We start from the raw sequence: 23,214 nt of genomic DNA, 5'->3' as shown, positions 1-23,214 counted from the left end.
GCAGGGATATGGACATCGAGTATAATTCAAAATAGTATTGCTATAAGCCACTGTACTGGGGTTGAATTTTAAAGTCTAGAATATTTAAAAATGTGTGAGTGAGGGATCTTCAGTTCTTTAATAAAGGGCTCAAAGGAAAATTACTGTTTATACAGCAAGCCGGCTCCTGTAAAGACTACAGGACTCGACTCTGTGGGCAGGAAGAGGCGGGAAGCAAGACAACTTTGTCGGTCCCGCCGACTCCGGAACCTTCCAGCAGGCCATGAGAACACAGAGCAGGACACTGTGCCCTTCCTCACAGCCCACTTCCTAAAATAAAGCAAACAGACATTTTCGTTCTTTACAAAATATTTCAAGCATTTTAGATTTCCTTGCCTTTTTGTTGGTGATTGGAATCGGGAATGCATCTGAAAAGCCATTCCCAGAAATAGGAGCAAAATAGAAACAGTCCTGCAATTACACCACCTTCCCCTCTAAAATGATCACACAAACTAGTCACACTGACGAGTGCCTGATTACCAAGTGGCACCGACTTTCACTCCCAATTTAATTTCTGTGCATCCATTGTTTTAACTGTGAGGCTGCTTTGACCTTGACGGTGGCTCTGGAGCTTCAGGTGATGCTGACAGATGCGCAGGCTGGTGGAACAACAGCTCGCTCGGTGGTGTATGCGTGTTTGCTCACTTGGCTTTCCTCCCCTTTCCTTCCCGGGGCCTCGTGGGCTGGCAGTGCCGGCCTCCCGCAGGCCAACTGCAGGGCCTCCGTGCCCTCCAGCAAGGGCAGCAGCAGCGGCAGCAGCAGCAGCGGCAGCAGTTCCTCCAGCGACTCGGAGAGCAGCTCGGGATCTGACTCAGAGACCGAGAGCAGCTCCAGCGAGAGTGAGGGCAGCAAGCCTCCCCACTACTCCAGCCCTGAGGTAAGGACACGCTGGCCTCTGAGCGCCTCCCCTGCCTGCTTCTCCCCGACCCGGTGAGCGAGGTCAGTCTTCCTCCGAGTGTGGTTCTCACACCTCCTGCGCCTCCAGCCTCAGTGCTGTGACACTGGCCTGCGAGGCGCCGTGACCTCTCTAGGCCACCACCTCCAGGCAGCCTGCCGGGGTTGGTTTAGGCTCATTTCCCCCAGCCCCTCCTCACAGTGCTCCTAGTCACAGAGCTTCCTTTGAAGTCTAGAAACTTCATCTCTTATGGTCCCAAAATTCTCTATCTTGACTTCCAGAACTTTCCAAGTATGCTGTAAACATCACTGACTGGAAATAACCTGAGGATCGGGTCTCCCTAAGGGTCAGCCGAGCCAATAAGCAGACAGGGCAGCTCCCTGCCTGGAAGTGTGAGCCCCCGTAAATCACGGGGAGAGGAGTTTTGTGGATTAGACATGGTTAGGATCTTACCTTTTTTCAGTTCATCACAGATTAGGAGAACAAGGGCTATAAATATGAATAAAACCTTTGTTTTCTTTGTGAAAATATAAAAAGGAAAATTAGCATCAACTTACAAATACTAATGAAAACTTTTATAGCTATGATGAGTATCTGTGTGGAAGATTTAGGTGCCGTGTATAAAAATATTATAAGGTCCCAATAAAAGCCATTGCTACTTCTACTTTAAAGGGGGAAAAGGGGAAAATTTAATAGTAATTCAGACTGTGGATTCTTGAGAGAGGGCTGAGAGCACACTTCTCTAGGCCCTGGATCTGTAAGGGTAGACTTTGATTTCTAAAGAGGGAATAAAATATGCTTCTTCTTGAGTGTATAAACATTTGATGTTACTGTGGCTCATAGGATTTAACTTTTTACCTACAACCTTCTGTACCACTCTGGGCACAAATTTCTAAATATGCTCTAAAATGAAACCAAGGGCTTCCCTGGTGGCGCAGTGGTTGAGAGTCCGCCTGCTGATGCAGGGGACACGGGTTCGTGCCCCAGTCCGGGAAGATCCCACACGCCGCGGAGCGGCTGGTCCCGTGAGCCATGGCCGCTGAGCCTGCGCGTCCAGAGCCTGTGCTCCGCAACGGGAGAAGCCACAACAGTGAGAGGCCCGCGTACCGCAAAGAAGAAAAAAAAAGAAACCAAACCCGCATATGCAGACCTTGGTGGTGAGAGGTTTTGCTTTTTTTCTGGCCACACCGCAATGCATGCAGATCTTAGTTCCCTGACCAGGGATCGAACCTGTGACCCCTGCAGTGGAAGTGTAGAGTCTTAACCACTGGACCCCCAGGGAATTCCCCAGGAGCACCTTTAAGGGCCAGCAAGACCCATGTTTCCAGCTTGTGTACCTGTGTCTCTGTCTCTCTCCCTTTCCCTATCTATCTTTCTATCCCTATCTCCCTATTTAAGGGGAAGGCCCTTAGCAACATTAACGTATAAAAGCCATATGTTGATATAATCCTGACTTTTCCCAGAAGCTAAATTATTTTTCCTTCTTCATCATTTCATTCATTCATCCATTCACTCACTCATTTAGTGTACCTTCAACGAAGATCTATTGAGTCTCTGCCACAGATACGATGCTTGGCCCTGAGAGACAGCAATGATCTGACAGAGAAGGTTCCTGTCTTCACAGAGCTGATATTCTAATGGGAATAATTTGAAACAAACAAAAATACAGGGTTAAATAAAACAGAGGCATTAACCGGGCTTCTTCAGAGCCAGCTTTATGCTCTAATTTGTTGAAAAACTCCAGAATATTTAGTAGAAAGAACTGGGTTCCAGGGACATCGCAAGAGCCAAGGGGGACAGTGGCGGTAGATTAAAAGCGTTAGGGTCTGTGAATGTTACCTCCACCCCAGGCTCTTTGTGACTTTGAAGGTTAAATTCAGGAAAGTTGAGTCTCATTTGCACGCTGAAATGTGACTCCTGGAGTTTCTAGGTGAGGCTGAAAGCAGCCTCGGAGAAGTACAGCTATAAACGGCATTAAGCAGATTCTCTCTAAATGTCACTGAGATAATTACAAAGACCTGAACTCCTTGGTGATGAAAGGAAGCACTTGCCGTTTCTTGTTTCTTCCAGCAGCTACCAGAGGCCCCTAGCTGAGGAGGAGGAGGGGAGTCTGGTAACACAGGCCTTAAAGTTTAAGTTGCCTGAGGCCGCGTGTAGCTTTCAACTCCTGGCTTCTCTATGCAGAGGGAGTGCAGGAGTGACAAGAGATGTAGCCACACTGCAGGTGACTTCTTTCTGCTGGAAAGGAATGTATTCCTTGGAATAAAAGTAAGGTTTCTTTTAACATTTTTCCCAAGGTGACTAGAGACACACGCCCTTCAGAAATACAATGAGGGAATTCCCTGGTGGTCCAGTGGTTGGGACTCCGCATTTTCACTGCCAAGGGCGCGGGTGTGATCCCTGGTCGGGGAGCTAAGATCCTAGAAGCCGTGTGGCATGGCCAAAAATTAAAAAAAAAGAAAAAAGAAAAGAAATACAGTGAGTTTGCAGAATGAAAGTCGCAAAGAGAGGAAGCATTACCTGCCGAGTCTCCACGGCATCTCTGCTTTCTTCTGGCCAAGCTGGCCCAGGACCCCTTAAAGAGAGCAGTGAGACCCCTTTTCCTCCCCCCGCCCCACAGGACAATCCAGCTTTTTATAGCCACACACCTCACATTCCGTTGTGAAGACCTGTTTACGCTGCTTTGCAGCAGAACATTTGTGGCTCTTCTTTTCTTCCTGGAAATATCCTGATGTGAAAGCAGGAGACCCTCATGATATCCCAAGACACCTGCATTCTCCCCCTCAACGTCCAGCACTGGACACCCACTTGGCTCCCCTGAGTTTCATACAAGCTGTTGTTTATGGCCGTGGCTGTAGAAAGCCACTGCATTTCACATGAATCACCATAGTATAACCCCTTGTCTGCAAGCTAGCATGGAAGAGACCCCGAAAACAGTATTTCCATCACTGCAGATCCCCCTCTCTATGGCCTGATGTTTGCTTGCTTGTCCTCAGCCTAATTGTTTTCATTTGAGTTGTATCTTCTTTCCTGGCCTGGGACATCCTTTCACGTCAGAGCTTCACAGGGGGAAGCGCCTTGCCCTTCAGTTAGCATGTCTACACCAGCACACAGAGCTCCTTAGACCGGTGTTCCCCAAGTAAAGGATGCTGCAGGGACAAGAGCCTGGTCACAGGATTTTGAGGAGATCCAGAATAAAGTAGGTTTCAACTGTTTCTTTACCGTAGGGCATCATTCAGCCCTTAATTTTGCTCATGTAAACGGTGTTCTCCATTGTGGCATTTCCCAAATGTATCTGACCACGGAAACCTTCCTTTATGGGATATATGAACTCAAAGCACATTTTGGAAAATGCTGCCCTAGATTGTTCTTGAAAATCAGCAGGTACACGATACAGGTTATTCATTGATTCAACAGGCTTCTCCTTAATTAGGCATCTGGGGTATGTGGCAGTGGGTGCTGTGAAGGGTGTAGATAAGTGGAGACTAAAGTACACGGTGGAGAGCTTATACACTAATCAGAGGGACGATTGATCAGAGAGGAGAGTCCTGGATGGAAGTACAAAGCAGCAAGCCAGGAAACAATCAAATGCACTGGGCAGAAACCCTGATGGACAGCTCAGGAAGTGGACCAGAGCCAGCAGCATGGCAGGAAAGGAACCCCAAGCCCTGAGTTCACCCTCCTCCCCTGCCACCTAATTCTTGGCTGTTTGAGCTTCCTTGGCCACAACTGTTTCATCCCTGAAATGGCGGATAGTCCCATGCCGTCTAATCTGTGACGCTGTTCTGAGGAATAAGTGATACCAGTGGAGTGACAGCTCATTCTGAGTCATTATTAGTAGGAGCGGAGTCATAGCATGCTGTTGCCCTAACCTATTACGGGTCCTGCGAGGGAGACAAAGAAGCAGAGACCTGGCCCCTGCTGGAAAGCAGCGTTTGGCTTTGTTGAAGACACAAGATTTATATACACGGAATGGCTATGGACACCAAAAGACGATGCAGTTCAGGATAACAGAAGGCCACAGGTATTATTTGGAGAGTTAGTGGTGTCTCCAGAAATCAATCTAATTCTATCATTTTAGGTTGAAGACTGACATTTCTCAAAAGAAATGAGGTCCCTCTTTCATGAGGCTACACCAGAGAGTAATGGGAGACTGGCAAAGCAGCAGGGGAGAGAATCTGGTCTTTAAGCCCAGACAAATGTGGGTTTAGCCTTGGTGGTGCCTGGTAGCTCTGCAGCTTTGGACATTTCACTTAACCTCTCTGAGCCCCGTCTACAAACTAGGGGCAACAGTATTTCTTACCTGTATGGATTCAGTTAGATGATACATATAAAGTGGGAGCACATTGTAGGTGTTCTGGCAAGGAAAGATGGCTGTTAGATGATGGATGCCCGAGGAATTTGGATTTTTGTTTGAGGGGCAAGAGGAGGTCCTTGTAGATCCTTTGAGAAAGAGAATGTGATTTAGTGATGTGTTGAAAATGGTCCTTCAGCCTCATTTCTTCAGCTGTGAAGAGCAGAAAAAATGACCCTAGAGCACATCAGGCCGTGGGCCCACACTCAAGTCTTTCAGTTCTCCCTTCACTGTTAAGGCTCCCTCCAGGAAGTTTTAGTGGGAGTCTCCCTGTGAGCCTCTGTGTTTTGGCTCCAGGGACGCGTCTGTGCTCTCCCACATAAGAAATGTGAGGTGTGGGAGGCCCAGGATGCTGGGGATGAGGGCAAGCTAGTGTGAGACGTGGTGCTGGGGCCAGTGTGAGTGGCAGGCTCTGCCATAAGTGGTCCACCCTCTCCCCGTGTGTGTCCCCTTCTGCAAGGCCGCTTCAGCATCCATTCATATTACTGGGCCCCATTTTTTTTTTCTTTTTTTTGCGGTACGTGGGCCTCTCACTGCTGTGGCCTCTCCTGTTGCGGAGCACAGGCTCCGGACGCGCAGGCTCAGCAGCCATGGCTCACGGGCCCAGCCGCTCCGCGGCATGTGGGATCTTCCCGGACTGGGGCACAAACCCGCGTCCCCTGCATCGGCAGGCGGACTCTCAACCACTGCGCCACCAGGGAAGCCCTACTGGGCCCCATTTATCTGGGGAAGCTGAGGCACAGAAGTCACTGACTCGCCGGTGGTCCGAGAGAAATGGGGTGGGGAGGAGACAGCCTCAGAGCCATAGCTGTGTTTGCCACCAAAGTAGCCTTCAACCACACCCAGCAAATCTCAGGGCAGGCGAGAGCTTCCCCTTGGCGAAGAAGAGGTCCTGCTGCCCTGCGTCCTCTCTTGCGTCACTGTTGCAGGATGGACCAGGTCAGGTGTGCTCTGCAGGTTCCATTGTTCCCTGTCTCTGGAGAAGCCAATTTAAAGCGAGGTCAGAATTGACACAGGACAACGCAGAGGTGCAAAAAAAGATGTATCATTTTGTTCTTTTGCCTCTTGCGTGGGAGCCCTGGTCCTTTGGATGTCATGAAAGCAAACGAAGCAGAAAATTAAGTCAGACACCAGACTCCCTATCAGGGTCATGAGAGATTCCCCTTCCACACCCGCATCCCAGGGGGAGGCTCCCCATCCTCAGGGTGCCAAGGAAAGGGCCTGGCATCCCCATGCTGGCCTCCGCTGAAATGTCTCTTATCATTTCCAGTCCCTGGACACCCTGCACTGTGGTCCCCTGAAGTGTAGACAGTCTCATCTGTTTTGGGGGAACCAGCAGGATGTCCACGGTCCCTGCCACAGCTCCAGTGCCTGGTGCCCACACTCTGTGGCCACTTCATCTTGGCCCCAGGCCCTGCTGGCCCATTAAAGGCTTCCCATCTCCCTAAGCTGTGCCCCAGATGCCTCCAGACTCAGCCAGGACCCTTGGGCCTAATATACTGCCCTCCCCTCCCTCCCCTCCCCCAAGATCCTTGCTGCATGTGGCTATGCCCCAAGTTCTGCTCTTAATACCAACCTCACTGTTGAAAGCCAAATCTTGATACATGAAAGCAAGCTTTGGGAAATTATTATGTTAAAAAACAGTGGTTTTCTCCTACAAGGGCACCTGACTTGCTCTGGGCTTTAACCAACCAAGTTTGAAATGCAAAGCTAAGCCGATTCTTTATTTTAGGCTAGTATTTAGTCTTCCCCTGGATCATCAGAAGCCATGAATTCGTAGGGTAGAGACCATAGGGAAGGAAAAATACATCACCTTAATCACTTCAAAAATTTTCCCCATTTCACATATTTTCACAAATTGATAATACTCTAGCTAAAGTTCTATACTTATCAATATACCTCTTTTCTATAATAATCACAGATGCTGGATAAATGGACTTTTATTAGAAATCAACATTTACTCGCTGTAAAAGCATCAGTTCTTAACCTTTGAATAAGACATAGCTGCCTAGAGATGTGAGTGAAAGCTATGTCCCTCTCCTCGAAAAATGCGTCTACATAACATTTCATATTCTGTTACAGGGCATTCACTGACCTCCCCTCCCAGCTCCCCACCACCGCCCCCCACCCCTGGAGCCAATCTATGGGCCAGAGTTTAAAACCTGAAATGTCCAGGATTTGCTTTAAGATAGCAAAACTGCTTGCAGAAAAGGTTTCCATTGTCACCTCCTCATCTGAAATATTTCGGGCAAAGTGTGATGGATGCAGGTTGAGGATGGACGAACCAAGTCCAGCCATCAAAGTGCACAGGGCGCACAGAGGTAGTTCTTCGGGAGTTTAGTTTCCACTCAGTCCCCTTTTCTAATTCCACCCCCCCTCACCTCCCCATATTTTAAGTCTCACAAAAAATGAGTGCTTTAACACTCAGGGTCTCCAAACTACACCCCAGTTAACTTTTATGGACTCTTAAGTTTATGTATGTCTGTATAAATATATATACATTGTATAACCCTCAAAAATGTTGGAAATGGGTCCTAGTGAAGCATAGTGCATCCCCTTATTTTCCAAATAGGCCTCAAACTGCTGCACTGGCATTTCAGTGCCGGGGACCAGGAAACAGACAGCATCTCTGCATCTTGTGTGCCCATTGATGCTACACACACCTACAGCTTCCATGTTCCTTGTGTTTCCAGCCCATCCATTTTCTGCCCTAAGTCAAGAGGAAAACAGGCCAGGCCCCTTTTAAGTGAGCCCATCATAAAAGATATGTGTTTGTTGCTGGTTTTCTGCTTTTAGGCCGAACCAGCGTCCTCTAACAAGTGGCAGCTGGATAAATGGCTAAACAAAGTTAATCCCCACAAGCCTCCTATCCTGATCCAAAATGAAAGCCACGGGCCGGAGAGCAATCAGTACTACACCCCGGTGAAGGACGAAGCGCCAGACTGCGGGAAGCTTCCCGACAACGTCTGCCCGACCAGCCTGAGAGACAAGGACATCAAGAGCGCCTGCAAGGAGGAGCAGAGGCCGAGGACCGCGAACAAGGCCCCGGGGAGCAAAGGGGTGAAGCAGAAGTCCCCGCCCGCGGCCGTGGCCGTGGCCGTGACCGCTGCCGCCCCGCCGCCCACGGTGGCCGGTGCGCCCGCCGAGAGCGCGCCCGCGCCTGCCCGGAGGTCCGCGGGCAAGAAACCCACGCGGCGCACCGAGAGGACCTCGGCCGGCGACAATGGCCACCGGGCGGAGGAGCCCGCAGCCACGGACGCGCTGGGGGCGAGCGCGGGGATCCCCCCGGAGCCCCCCAAGCCCCGGCCCTGCGGCAACAGTAGGACCAGCCACCGCAAGGAGCTGCGCTCGGCCGTAACCGGCGAGAAGCGCCGCACGCGGGGGCTGAGCCGGATTATCCCCAAATCCAAGGAGTTCATCGAGACGGAGTCATCCTCGTCGTCCTCCTCCGCGGACTCAGAACTGGAGTCGGAGCAGGAGGACTACCCTCTGTCCAAGGCCACTGCCGCCTCCGGGAACGACCCGAGGCTGAAGGAGGCTGCCAGCAGCATCGGCGGTGGCGGCCCGCGGGCCCCTGTGGGCTCTATCAACGCCAGGACCACCAGCGACATCGCCAAGGAGCTGGAAGAGCAGTTCTATACCCTGGTCCCCTTCGGCCGCAATGAACTTCTCTCCCCGTTGAAGGACAGTGACGAGGTCAGGTCACTCTGGGTCAAAATTGACCTGACCCTCCTGTCCAGGATCCCAGAACACCTGCCCCAGGAGCCGGGGGTCTTGAGTGCTCCCGCGGCCAAGGACACTGAAAGCGCCCCGCCGAGCCACGCATCCGATGCGCCTGCAGAAAAGACTTTGCCAAAATCCAAGAGGAAACGCAAGGTAGGCCTGGAAACCCGAGGGGCTGAGGGCACGGCGGGAGGGAGGGCTGTCCCTGAACTTGTGGGCAGCAGGTCTGCTGGTCTAGAAATTTCCCGGAGCAGGAGTTTTATGTGTCTTTGCTTAACAAACGTTCATAGAGCACTTTATATATGCCAGATACCTTTGTAAGTACTTGACATGTATTAACTCAGTTAAATCCTTAGCACGGCCCAATGAGGGAAGTATCCTTATTATTCCCATGTTATAGATCGTTAAGGTCCGTCTCACTGCATGTGGAAGTAGGCGAACGGGAAATCTTCCCTGAGTGTGTGTGCAGAGGCAAGCTGGAGGCTGGGCCTGTGAGAAAAGCTAAACACGGGTGAACCCCATTCTTTGCTGGAAGGGGTGGGATCGTTCATCGACTTTAGAAGCCAACAGCCTCAGAGAGTTTAGTAAGGCTGTGACTGGGGTGAGGCGTGAATCCGGAAGTGCCTAGTGGGGACCGTGGACGACGGGGCCCCGGGAGGGGACACCAGCCCGGTGCATCAGAGCCAGCGGCTGGCGCTCCCGTGGCATTGATCAGGAGAGCTTTGTGGTGGAGACGGGCTGGGAACAGGGCCCTCAGGAGGAGGGACTTTTGAGTAATCAGAGGGTCAAGGATGAGGTGGTGCCAAAGGAGGGAAGCAAGCTGAACAGAGGCGGGTTGAACAAAGTGAGACAGGCAGCTCCAGTACTTGGAGAGCAGGACGTTTGTCAGGAAGCAGACCCAAATGCTCGGCCGTTTGGCCGTTTTTGAAGATTTTTGAGCACAGGGATAATTTAGTCATAATTTAAAACCAATTTTGAGGATTTTTATTCCCTCCTGTTACTACATCTTCAAAAATAACTTGGACCACAGTGGAAAACACAATGAGTGACAAGCCAAAGATTGTAGTCATCGTGGATGGTCCCAAATTTAGGACAAAATCATTCACAACAGTTAACACGTATATATGTCCCCATGAGGGATGCTGTTTTTGTACATATTAAATCGTTTATAAAGTCCTTACAACTTTATGAAGCAAATATTATCGTCATGCCCATTTTACAGATGAGGAAACTGAGGCTCAGAGTGCCTAAAGGGACTTGCCCCAGGTTCACATAGGTGAGAAAGGGCAGAGCCAGGAATGAAGCCCGGGTCTGTGGCTCCAGGGTATCCCAATAAGAAGTCAGCATGCGGTTTGTGCAGTATTTTCCCCACAGGGCCCCTGCTCAGAGGGCTCTGTACTTGGAGTTTAATGCTTGCAGTTGCCATCTTGGAATTCTTCATTTTGTTTTTGAATTTGTGTTTAGTAAGTGAAGTGCGATGGGACGATAGAGCCTGCACAGTCCCACCTCCTGCCCATTTCCCAGGACAGGTTCTGCCTGCCCCGTGGCCCCTTTGCACTCCTAGCCCTGTGCAGCCTCCCCATCCGCATCCCCATCCAGGGGCCAAGGCACGGGCCTAATGAGGGTCGGGGTCAGGATGGGCATCTCCCCACCCCCAATCCCAGTACTGAGGGGTCCTCCAGGGGAGATTGCAATCCAATCCACAAGGGGTTGCCAGTTGGCCTTGGGGAAGGGGAAATACCTAACTGGACTTCCTCACCCCTTGACCCATGGGTTCCACAACTGGCTGGTGGGGGAAACCCTTCACTGGTGGGCTGCGCACAAGCGCCCTGTCACAGGCCCAGGCCCCCGGTACTTGGGAGTGTCTACACATGCCCCCCAGGTATCCCCATGCCTCAAGGAGCACAAATAAACACACCATGACAGGTCAAGAGAGAGACTTTGAAAGACACAAAAGACAAGGAAATGTTTCCGGCTTTAGTACTTTATAATGTTACTCTTTAGCTGCTTTCTTTCTTTTTTTTTTTTTTTTTTGAGGTATAATATAATGATTTGATATTGGTTTATTAGTATTGCAAAATGATGACCACAGTAAGTCCAGTTAACATCCGTCACTCTCCACAGTTACAAATTTCTTTTCCTCCTGGTGAGAACTTTCAAGATCTCGTCTCCTAGCTACTGTCAGATATGCACTACAGTATTATTAACTATAGTCACCATGCTGTATATTACATTACATCCCCATGACTTATTCATTTTATAACCAGAAATTTGTACCTTTTGACCTCATTCATCCATTTTGTACTCCCCCCAACCCCAAGCAATCAGCAGTCCGACAACATAAGCTGGGAGGAGGTTTGGTTTTTGTTTTTCGGTTCCGCATGTAAGTGAGGTCGTAAGGTATTTGTCTTTCTCTGTCCGACTTATTTCACTTAGCATAATCCCCTCTAGGTCCATCCATGTTGTTGCAAATGCAGGCTTCCTTCTTCTCTTGTACGCACATGTATGCCGCAGTACCCTTATCCATCTGTCTAGCCGTGGACATTTGCTTCCTCGTCTTGGCCATTGTAAATAACACTGCAGTGAACGTGGGGGTGCAGATATGTTTTCAAATGAGTGTTTTCGTTTTCTTTGGATAAATACCCAGAAGTGGGATTGCCGGATCATGTGGTAGTTCTATTTGAATTTTTTGAGCAACCTCCATCCTGTTTCCACAGTGGCTGCAGCGATTTACATTCCCACCAACAGTGCACAAGGGTTCCCTTTGCGCCACATCCTCACAGACTTATTAGTTTTATTTTTTTTGATAATAGCCATCCTGAAAGGTATGAGGTGCTATCTCATTGTGGTTTTGATTTGCATTTCTCTGATGATTAGTGATGTTGAGCATCTTTGCATGTACCTGTTGGCCATCCATATGATCTTCTTTAGAAAACGTCTAATCAGATCCTCTGCCCATTTTTCAACTGGATTTTTTTGTTTGTTTCTTTGCTGTTGAATTGTATGAGTTCTTTATATATTTTGGGTATTAGTCCCTTCTCAGATATACAATTTAGAAATATTTTCTCCGATTCAGTAGGTTGCTTTTTCATTTTGTTGATGGTTCCCTTTGCTGTGCAGAAGCCTTTTAGTTTAATGTAGTCCCACTTGTTTATTTTTTGCTTTTGTTGCCTTTGTTTTTGGTGTTAAATCCAAAAAAACATCACCAAGACTGACATCAAGCATCTTTTCCTGCTTTTTGAACAAGGCTCCCAGCATTTTCATTTTGCACTGAACCCCGCAAATCACGCAGTCAGCCCTGGCCTCCTGGGTGACCTTCCCTTCTGTGGACTTCAGTTTCTTTGTTTGTAAAATGGTGACATCTTTGCAGGGGTGTTGTCAGATTCAGATGATATAATGCAATAATGCAGGTTAGCTCACTACATACCTACCCTCTTCCCTTCTGTTTTCCTCTCATACCCTGCCCTCCCCCTTACTCGTTGGATTGATTTGTCCATCAATCCCTAGGTGATTAATTGGTGAATGAGTGAATCAGCCAGTCATCTGGAGATGGATGGATAAATGGACAGGCTGATGGAAAGAGAGAGAGAGAGGTATTTCAGAGATAGAAACTGATAAACATACAGATAGATTGGAAATATATATAGCTGTATAGGTATATGTAGATAGATGTGCAAAAACATACATATATATTCCATAATATTCTGTATTTAAATAATTTTATTATTCATGGGCTTTTTAATTTTAACTTACAAAGCTTCATTTACACTAAGCCTCACACTCAGCTCTCCTCATGAAATCTACTGAATCATCATTAAACTCACACAGAGAAGTGAAAGAACATTTTCACAGCACTCTTTACTCAGTATCTGGGGTGTGAAGCCCTCAGTTTTGGGTGCTGGAGATGGGACACCACAGACCTGACTGCCTAGGGTGCAGAGTCTAGCCCTGCCAGAGCCCTGGAGGCCAGAACTGGGGGTTCAGAGCTTTGGCTTGGACCCTCATTGGGGGCACAGTTTCGGCGTGAGCTGCTGGGGTCCTTGCAATAGAGGCTGTATAACAATCCCAGCTAGAGAGAGAAGGTCAAAATTTCTCTATCTTTGGTGCCGGTGCTTGTCTCCTGGAAAACTCTGCTGAGAGCCCTGAATGTGCCTGTACTGTGTTGCTGCGATCTCACCAAAAATGGAATTTTGTTGAGTGCATGTGCATGACACTCTAGTACACGCCTAGGTTAAATACAATCGTGGAAAACAAGAATCCAGTCAAACTACTGTTTTATTAAAATGTCCTTTGAGGCCATGAATTTCAAAAGAAAGGTCCGAGCTTGTCACTGCCCTTACAACGTTAAGCCCAGGATAGGTCGCTATGCCTTGTTTGGGTACCAAGAAATGCCAAAGGGAGGGATGCTGAAGTTCCAGTGGGACTCCAGAACAGGTCTTCTTTGGAGGGTGGAATCTGCCTGTTGGTAAAGAAGTGTTCAATGGTCCCTCCTGAATTTTGATCTTCGTGTCATGCTTTTTCCTCTCAGTAAGCTGACAGATTGCTTCCTTGTGCACGGAGTAGCTGATGGGAAACCCAGGCCAGGGCCAAGATTGCTGCAGCCACATCGGTGCTCAGGATGTTGTCCAGAGAAGCCCAGATGAGCTGGTTGGTGATGGGAGCTCGCTGTGACCCCTTGAAATCTAAAGCTGACTGGCTTTTGCTTCTTTCCATGCAGTGTGACAGCGAAGATGACTACCGGGAGATCAGGAAGGCTCAGGGAGAGAAGGAGAGCTCTTCACGGCTCACTGCCTCCGCCAGCAGTACTTTGTCCGCAAACCATTGCAACGTGAACGTCAACAGGTACTCGCGCTCCCAGGAAGGCAGAGAGAGCTGGAGGCGTGTCTGGGTCTGAGAGGCACATGCCTACTGGGGGAGAGTCGGATTTTTGAATGACTACTCTGCTCTGGGTCTCCATGTTGCCTAGCAAGCCTCTTGGGCTCCTTAATCAATAGAAATTGATAAGAGGCCAGACAAGAAATTCAGACAAGGCTTTACTGGGGCTCATGCTGTAGCACGAGGGAACAAAGACAAGTAACAGATTCCCTTGCGTGCTGTCTGATGGGGGGCAAGCTGATTCCTTAAATGGGGTGAGGGTAGGGTGGGGCGAGGGGTCTGATTCCTTCCTAGGGTGGGTCCAGCTCATTCCTTAAATGGGGTGAGGGTAGGGTGGGGCGAGGGGTCTGATTCCTTCCTAAGGTGGGTCCAGCTGATTCCTTAAATGGGGTGAGGGTAGGGTGGGGCCAGGCTGGAGGGGTAGCTTAGGAGGTCTGCTCACCCCCTTGTTGACGCTGAGTGCAGGGGGCGTGTGCAGTAACCTACTTTTGCTCCTGACACCCTGCTTTTTTGCTCGGGACTCCTCAGAAGTGGCAGTTGGGTTTTTGGTCTTTTTGTATCTTGTTCATAATTTGTTCCAACTGCCCGTGCATGCAGTTATTTTTAGTCCTTTGTAGTTTCTTTGTATTTTGTGGCTCAAGGAGACGTTTGTCCAGGTGCAAGCACTGCAGCAGAGGGTCCCAGGTCCCAGCCTGTCTCATGCAGACTCCTTTCCCTTGGTTTAACCCAAGACTAACCAGTATGCCTGGATGTGTGCTTCTTGTCACAGCTCCAGGTGCGCTGGAAGTACTTCTTTATAACAAAAGACCAGTTACTAGTTACACACAGTTCTATCCTTTCAAAAACACACCCTCCACTCCGAAAACTTACAAACTGAATTAATAGCCAGTAAACCCGTGAGAACACTAAGCTTATTACACCAGTGAAAAATATAAACTTGAGCAGAATCTCCATATGACACACCTAAAGGCGTTGGCTATAGACTGAATTTGCGGTGATAGACAGGATCCGGGTCTCCAAGGCGAAACAGCCACCCAGTCCCTCCTCTCAAGGGGTTCCAGAGAGACCCACATGGCACTGAATCCCCTCTGTGACAAAGGCTTCCTAGCAAAGCAAGGTCCCAGATATTTATTATAAGTGAGCAGCTTATCATCAGTCATAGAAGTCCTTTCCATTTAGAAACAGCACAGCTCAGAAACCACTTTATCCTCTGCTAAGACACTGCTCACTCTCCCTGACTGTGTACATAGAATTTTTAAGGGGAGATTAATGTTTCAGTGCAACACATAAAAATGTAAACTGAAAGGTTAGGAGAAGATGTGGAATAGTACTAAAACCCGGAGAGGAAATTGGAGAGCGAGGGCACCTGAGCACAGGCCCGCTGCAGTGTTAGAATCACCTCGGGAAGCAGGGCGAGAGTCCTTGAAGGTCTGAGCGAGAGAGAGCAGCGCACACAAGCTGGCTGAGCCCACAGTCCTCTGGGCCAAACAATGGTATCCCAAAATATTGAGGAAACGTGAATGGGGAAAATACGACTCAAAAATGTCTTTTTTTTTTTTTTGCGGTACACGGGCCTCTCACTGCTGTGGCCTCTCCCGTTGCGGAGCACAGGCTCCGGACGCTCAGGCTCAGCCGCCATGGCTCACGGGCCCAGCCGCTCCGCGGCATGTGGGATCTTCCCGGACCGGGGCACGAACCCGCGTCCCCTGCATCGGCAGGCGGACTCTCAACCACTGCGCCACCAGGGAAGCCCTCAAAAATGTCTTTTTAAATGTGTGATAGAGTTATATATGTGCTTCTTTGTTCATGCCTTAAATAACCTTTCTAGCAGATCTAGTAATGACCATAATTTCTAGTAGTGATGAGTGTAAACCATATTTCAAGATGTCTGCAACAACTGATAAGGCATGAAAATATCTGTGGTTTCCACTGGTGACACAATCACAGGTCTTGCTAGTAATACTCCTGCTAAACCACTACTCTGGTTTCTTGCCTTCGTTCATAATTAAAGGAAATGTTCAGTTTCAGTGAGAGGTTAAGGAAAGTGAAGATGCAACTTCTTTTCCACGCAAGTGCAGGGACCCCAGGATAAAAGCTCTTGCTCTAGAGCTTTGGCTGGCAGAGCCTCCTGGCTCTGATAGTTTCACTTATGTTAAGTAAGGACTCAGTGCATATGAAAGTGCTTTGAGTTTTTCTTGGAAAGGTGGCCTGTGTACCTCTGGAATTGTGATTAGCACTGTTAATCTTTACCTGTGTAATAAGACAATCCTTCATATATGGTGATTGTCCCTCCCGAAGATGCGATCCCAAGAACGTTTCAAAGTTACTTTGGTCAACTTGAATAGATAAACTTATAATGATGAAGAAGAAATAGTCATATATTCATGACAATATTTAATATAATAATTTAGTTTTCTGAAAACATTTAAAATCATGTAGTATGTAAAATAATTGAGACTTAGAAATAAGACTTTTTCACTCACACGTCAAGAAACAATTATAGGGCTTCCCTGGTGGAGCAGTGGTTGAGAGTCCGCCTGCCGATGCAGGGGACGCGGGTTCGTGCCCCAGTCTGGGAGGATCCCACATGCAGCGGAGCGGCTGGGCCCGTGAGCCATGGCCGCTGAGCCTGTGCATCCAGAGCCTGTGCTCCACAACAGTGAGAGGCCCGCGTACCGCAAAAAAAAAAAAAAAAAAGAAAGAAACAATTATATTCAGACGGTTCATATCCGTCTTCAACATCAGTGTTTTCATCTTCACTTGCAGAGCCACTTTTGACTCGTCCAAGGCAGTTTTCGAGAACACACCTTCTCACTCTAAGTTGTTGGATGCACAGTACTTTTTAAACCAGAAAGCTGTCATCAGAAATTCTCTCCCTGCACAGATCTGTTTGCATAACATTAAGAACCTTGGCTTCTCATTTGTTCTAGAGGCCTGTGTTTGTAATTTCTACACTGTGACCACCAACTAAGGAAATTGCTTAAAAATAAAAAGTGACTTTAATGGCTTGTTTGCAGTGATAGTCAACACATGCAATTAAGAAGTCACAAGTGTGGGAATAATGACTAAATCTTTGTTAAATGAATTTATTTATTTGTTTTTATTTATTTATTTTTTAATGAATTTATTTTAACTGACTCTACCAGGTGCCTTCTAGAAGCATCCCAAATTAGCAATGATTGAGTTTATTTGAGGCTAATGTGTCTTCCCCCGATTTTTGTTTCAAAATAAAGTAATGGAGAGAGCCCTATCTACATAATATACATTGCAAAGACTCAAATATGACTCCCTTCTCTGGTGGTCTTTGGTGGGGGGGGATTTATATTCAGGCATAGACAATAGTTTGGAAGGTAAAATAAGGAGCTAGGAATCAGAAAATGACATTTCTAATGACAGTTTTCTATTCTTTGTTTATTCTGATCAATGCCTGGCTACCTAACAATTAGAAGGTGGGTTCATGCTTGGTTATTCTGTGATTCTGTTATTCTCCATATAATAATTAGTATAAGCTCAGGTGTTAGCAAAAGTCCTTTTGGAAGTGGAGATCTCGTGTATAATTTGAGTTACCCGTTACCTGCTGTTTACACTTGTTAGGAAAACAGTAAGTTGTTTGTCATGTATTTTGAGATCCTTGGATGAAAAACTTGGGAAATGAAGGTATTATTGTGCTTAGTTATTTAACTCCAGAATTACTATTTTTTTCTGGGAGGATGAGTAAAGAAACCATGAACGAAATTTGTTTATTGTTCGTTATGGTCCTAATGCCATAAAATCGTTTCCTGGCATAATAATTCGCAATAAACGTCTTTCTACCAGCAGGTTTTAAATGGGAGGGTCACATATAAAACATTTACCTTGCCATGTGCTGAGTGTGTGACGTTCCATTACTGTGATTTCCTTTTACAGCTTGGCAATCCCAATAAATAAAAATGAAAAAATGCTCCGGTCACCCACCTCACCCCTCTCCGACGCTTCTAAACACAAATACCCCGGCGAGGACCTGACTTCCCCCAGCAGATCCAGCAGCAATGGTTTGTTCACTTCCGCCTCGTCCAACAAAAAGCATAAGGCTGAGAACCAGCTGCAGACCCATGGTGGAGACCTCACGGTACGCTGATGCGCTTCTGCCCCGGTTAAAACAAGAGTGAAAATGAGCACACCCCTCTACTCTGCCTCTAGCCCAGCGCAGTCCAAACACAAGCTTTTTTTTTTTTTTTTTTTTAATTGCAACTTCAGGAAAAGCTCCTGCTTTATTATCCCAAATAAATTTTCCCAGGTAAAATAAATGTCCGACAGTTTCTGGTATGTAGGAAGATAATGTTTGTTCAAGTCACAAGGAGGCCTTATTGACAGAAAGCTTGGCTGTATAAACAGCACAAGTTGAGAAAAGGTTTAATCTCCAAACGTATTGGACTGGATGATGTAAGATCAGTAACAACCACCTTGCGACATTGCAGGAGGTCGAGGAGGCCCACCGTGGTAAGGGGGCCCCATTGGCGGTCCCTGCCCACATGGCAGCGTAGCACCAGGAAGGTAACCCGGCACGCCTTGAGGATGACCACCATACTGACCATGAGGCGGCATTGGGGGTCTCATTCCTTGTTGCTGTGGGATGCCTGGCTGCGGTGGCACCATACCTCCATTTGGTCCAATGGGTGGGTTAGCCATGGGAGCCTGTCCTGGTCGAGGAAGATCACATTGATACGTGGTGACCAGTGAGGTCCCGCAAAGCAGCCCTAAATGCTGGTCTGGGAAGACCCGGCAAAGCAGCTGTTCTTCGCCTCTTGCACAGGCAGCTGCCGAAGGAACGGAGGAGGCATTTTAAGCCTGCTTAGAACGCTCTTTGGAGGACTTCATTTCCCATCCTGAAAAGAATTAGCCCTAACGTAACTCTCCCAGGACAAAGTACATTGGGAGTTTTGGACCGACAGATCTTTATATTTGAAAAGATTTCTCGCCCTGGGGCAGAGCTAAATCTGGGATTGGAGTCCAAGGCCAAAGTTGCAGGGCTCCCCGCTGCCCTCAGTGACCAGTGTGGGACAGCTGCCACCACCCCTCTTCCAGTGACTTTGTCAAGGGTGGCGCCAACACCCTGTATTCCCCTGGGAACCTGGGTTCACCTCTAGCCTCATAGCTTAGTCACCATGTGACCTTGGGCCGGTTGCTTAATCTCTTGAGCCTGTTGCATTTGCAAAACTGTGGTGTAAGATCTAAATGAGGCGGTGCCGTGGACACCTATGGCCACCTGTGCAGCTAACACTGCCTGTCAGTTCCTCTTTCCTGCCACCCTCCATCTAACAGCGGGCGGCCCTGGACCATGCGTCCTCCAGGTACTTTATTTAATTCCAAACTCTCCCCCCTGTGCCTCTCAAAACCAGCGGGGCTTTGTGAGGCAGGGAGAAATGAGACTTAGCAATAGGACTCTGCAAAGAAAGTGGTGGGAGGTAACATTTCATGCTTTATCCCATGAATTAAAGAGGCAAAACAAGTTGGTAGATGGTCCGGCAAGAGCCTAAATCTTACTGAACCATCAGGAAATTAACCCCTTTATGCACCCTCATTTGGGAGCAATTATCTTTACTTCTAGGATACACGAATCTGAGAAGACCATCTTAGAAAAAACAAATAAAAAGCTAACAATTCCCATTTTAAACCGAACACAACTTTTCTTTGCCTCTAGATCCTTCCATCACAAGCAGCTATGATATGCAGAGAATCGTAAAAGAATTATAGACTTTATTGAGGCATTCTTTCACTGAACAGGTGTTTATCAAGGAAGTATTTATTGTGTCCCAGGCACTTTGCTACATAACAGAGACGCACTGATGATCTAACGGGTTCAGTCTCTGCCTGCAGGATAGCTTACAGTCTAGCTGGGGAGAGCCACTTAGAGCAGGGCTCACACACATCCGTAATTTACTACCCTGCATGCTAGAATGGAAACGCCCAGAGTCCTGGAGGCTCTCGTAACAAGGAGGCTTGATCAACGCATAAAATTGGTCCATATTTAAAGAAGCATTGATATACACTCCACTTTAATTACTTCAGAGGAATCCATTTGAATCTCCTAACTAAAAAAGGGGTGTTTTATGATCCAGACCTTCAGCACACAGTAGGTGCTCTCTGTAATGTCTGTATCTCCAGGAAAAAGGATGTTTCCATTTTTCCCCAGATCAAGAGTGTTCCTTCTTAAAACACATCTTAAATAATTTCTAGTGATTCCCTTTGGCTCCTCCTGTTCTTCACAGACAGCTGATGAGAACCAGTGAATTGTGACCTGAATGACCTCTTTTGTGAGGGATGATTATAGCTCAGTGGTTCTGAGAGCTTGGGTCCTGGGCCAGCATCACCTGGAACTTGTTAGGAATGCATGTTGTCAGGCTCTTCCCCAGACGTACTGAGTCAGAGATGCTGGCGGTCAGGCCCAGCTGGCTGTGTGTTAATGGTGATTCTGACGCAGTCAATTTGGAGAACCATGGGTCTAGCCAACTGGGAAGCGTAGGAGCCTGAACCCTAAGCCCCCAGCCTCCACCCACGATAGCCATCTGAGCTTGGGCGAGTTCAAGATCTGGATCTGCGTGAGTAGACACACTGAGAGTGCCCTTTTGATGTCCTGGGAATGACATTTGACCACGTATGTAAAAGCCTCCAGCTTGAGACCTGTAATGCAAGTATTTCTGCTGCTTTATTTTCAACAAGGAAAGCACCATCAGCTCTAACCTAGAACACAGAACACAAGCGATTCTAACAGGTTGCTCCTTCAGCCAGGTGGCCAGTTTCTCAAATACAGGTGTGTTTGTTTGTTGTTTAGAAAGCGGCTCACAACAATTCCGAAAACGTTCTCCACAAGTCACGGCCACAGACAGAGCCATGGTCTCCAGGCTCCAACGGCCACAGGGACTGCAAGAGGCAGAAACTCATCTTCGATGACATGTAAGTGTGGACCCTTCGTTGGTATGGTGAGGGCCAGATCAGTGGGAGCAGGGAGATGGTTTCATATGCATCTGATTCACAGTGTGGCCATTTCTTGTCATGTGATCTCATCTGTTAAATGTCACCCTCTCGAAGGGAATTGCAGCTTCACTCCAAGTGTTCCCCTGAGTCCTGGGGGACTTCTGAGTGAATAGAACAACCGGAGCTAACAGGGCTGCTGCATCCAGGATGTCAGAAAACTAAGCTAAATGGCATCAATGAGTCATATTTCTAAGCCCCTGCATTTGGGGTTGTATGCTACCAGAAAGAGAAGCATTTTTTGTTTTTATAAATTATAACAGGCAAAGAATAATAGTGATTCACTCCTGAAAGCTTTTTTTTTTCTCTAAAATGCTGTAGTCTTTATAAAAGTGTAAACAGTTCTTATACAGGAGAAAATATCCTGTCATCCATCTCCCAGTCCTAGCACTGAAACCCAAGTATTAGTTCCGTTCCCGGCATCGATTTAAGAGGAGGAGAAACAAAAGAAAAGGAATAAATGTAACATCCTGGAATGCTCTGGAAATGCTGAAAATGACAAATGAGAAATGATAAAATGATACTGAAAATTATTTAGGCTCTTGGGGAAAAAATATGTGTCAAGGACAAGCCTGGAAGGCAGCAAGCATGGTTTCAAGGGTTCGGCTTGAATCCTCCTTTCAATTTGAGCTGTTCACCAAGCGTGCAGTGTGTGTGTGTTTGAGGCATGCCCTTAAATCCCGGCGTGGAGCAGCGGGCAACAGTGAGAGAACACCCTGCTGTCTGACTGTTGACAGTCTGGCTGAGGGGACAGACTGTAAGCCACGACCCTCACCCAAAGTGAGAAAATAAAAGGTGCTAAATGTCTCTGAGTCCCAGCTTCCTAATCAGAAAAAGTGATTGTCGTGACAGGCTCTTCTGAGACCCAGTGAGACGGTCTCTCCTGAGCGTGACCACCCGGGAAGTGAAAGCTCAGCGCGGTGGTGATGACTCTTCCACCCTCATCTCCCTCCCATCCTACGTTCCAATCCTAACCTCACCCAGAGTATAGGCACGATCAGTTGATTCACCTCCAAGAAACAAGAATACCGAGTTGTAGTCCTCAAGCCCTGCTTGGACTTCATTAAACTACCTAGGGCACAGACTTGGAGGGTTCAAAGCCAAATCCACATTTTTTTGTTTCTTTATTGAACACGTTCCCAGATAATTGGATTTATGAAAGTGTAAGGGTGGCCCAGGAGGACGTGTGTTTTTCTCCTCTTCCCGTGGCTGCCGCAGCTGCACTCAACCCCAAGCACGCTCTCTCCTGACCCTCAGCACCTCCCCTTCCCCTCCTCGCCACTGCCCTGGGCATCAAGGGAGGTGGTAATTAATCCCCGAGGTGGGGGGTGTGTAATGGGAGTACAATCAGGCAGTCAACTCCATATGTATTTAGGGTTTGGTGGTGTAAGTTGTTCAAGGGAGCTTTAACCGTTTGCAAAAACAGGAGATTAGAATTGTGTTTAATGACAGTGTGGAAATTTGCATTCAGAAGATATAGGAATCTTTTGATTTTCATCTTAATTAAAGATGCTCTTCCTAATATTAAGAAGCAAATTGAAGACAAAGTAGTTATATGGATGGGTCAGCCTCCATATCGTTGAGGTTGCAACCCAGTTCTTTGAGGAATTAAAAACAGTTATACTCATCTTACAAATCAAGTCTTTATAAGAATGGAAACGGGGCTTCAGACATCATTCAAAGCCCACCTGTCATTTTTACCAGTCCCCAAACTGCCCTTATTCATCTCAAGAAGCTTGCAGAGGGGGAGGGAGGGACTGGGAGTTTGGGGTTAGTAGATGCAAACTATTATGTATAGAATGGATAAACAACAAGGTCCTACTGTATAGTACAGGGGGTCATATTCAATGTCCTGAGATAAACCATAATGGAAAAGAATATAAATAAGAATGTATATATATATATGTATGTTTAACTGAGTCACTTTGCTGTACAGCAGAAATTAACACAACATTGTAAATCAACTACAATAAAAAATAATTTTTTTTTCTTTTTTTTTTTTTGCGGTACGCGGGCCTCTCACTGTTGTGGCCTCTCCCATTGCGGAGCACAGGCTCCGGATGCACAGGCTCAGCGGCCATGGCTCACGGGCCCAGCCGCTCCACAGCATGTGGGATCTTCCCGGACCAGGGCACAAACCCTTGTCCCCTGCATCGGCAGGCGGACTGTCAACCACTGCGCCACCAGGGAAGCCCAATAAAAAATAAATTTAAAAGGAAAAAGAAAGTTGCAGGTATTATAAAAGATCTGGACTCAGGGAGCAAAAAAAAAAGAAAAAAAAGGAGAAGCAGTCATAATCTACAACATGATCAAACAC

At 47.5% G+C, this 23,214-nt stretch overlaps 1 protein-coding gene across 1 annotated transcript in view; it reads left to right on the top strand.

Moving 5' to 3' along the window:
* AFF3 (ALF transcription elongation factor 3) overlaps positions 1-23,214 on the top strand; it is a 553,308-nt gene that overhangs the window by 505,037 nt on the left and 25,057 nt on the right. Inside the window, exons 13-17 of the mRNA XM_082641946.1 lie at positions 730-916; positions 8,085-9,164; positions 13,729-13,853; positions 17,793-17,994; positions 20,698-20,819. Of these exons, the coding sequence (XP_082498072.1) occupies positions 730-916; positions 8,085-9,164; positions 13,729-13,853; positions 17,793-17,994; positions 20,698-20,819 (1,716 nt within the window). The remainder of the gene's footprint in view (positions 1-729; positions 917-8,084; positions 9,165-13,728; positions 13,854-17,792; positions 17,995-20,697; positions 20,820-23,214) is intronic.

The sequence above is a fragment of the Mesoplodon mirus genome (assembly GCF_964341445.2).
Source record: "Mesoplodon mirus genome assembly, chromosome: 14".
Lineage (NCBI taxonomy): Eukaryota > Metazoa > Chordata > Mammalia > Artiodactyla > Ziphiidae > Mesoplodon > Mesoplodon mirus.
Note: the sequence above shows the minus strand (reverse complement) of the source record. Positions and strands in the feature narration are given on the sequence as shown.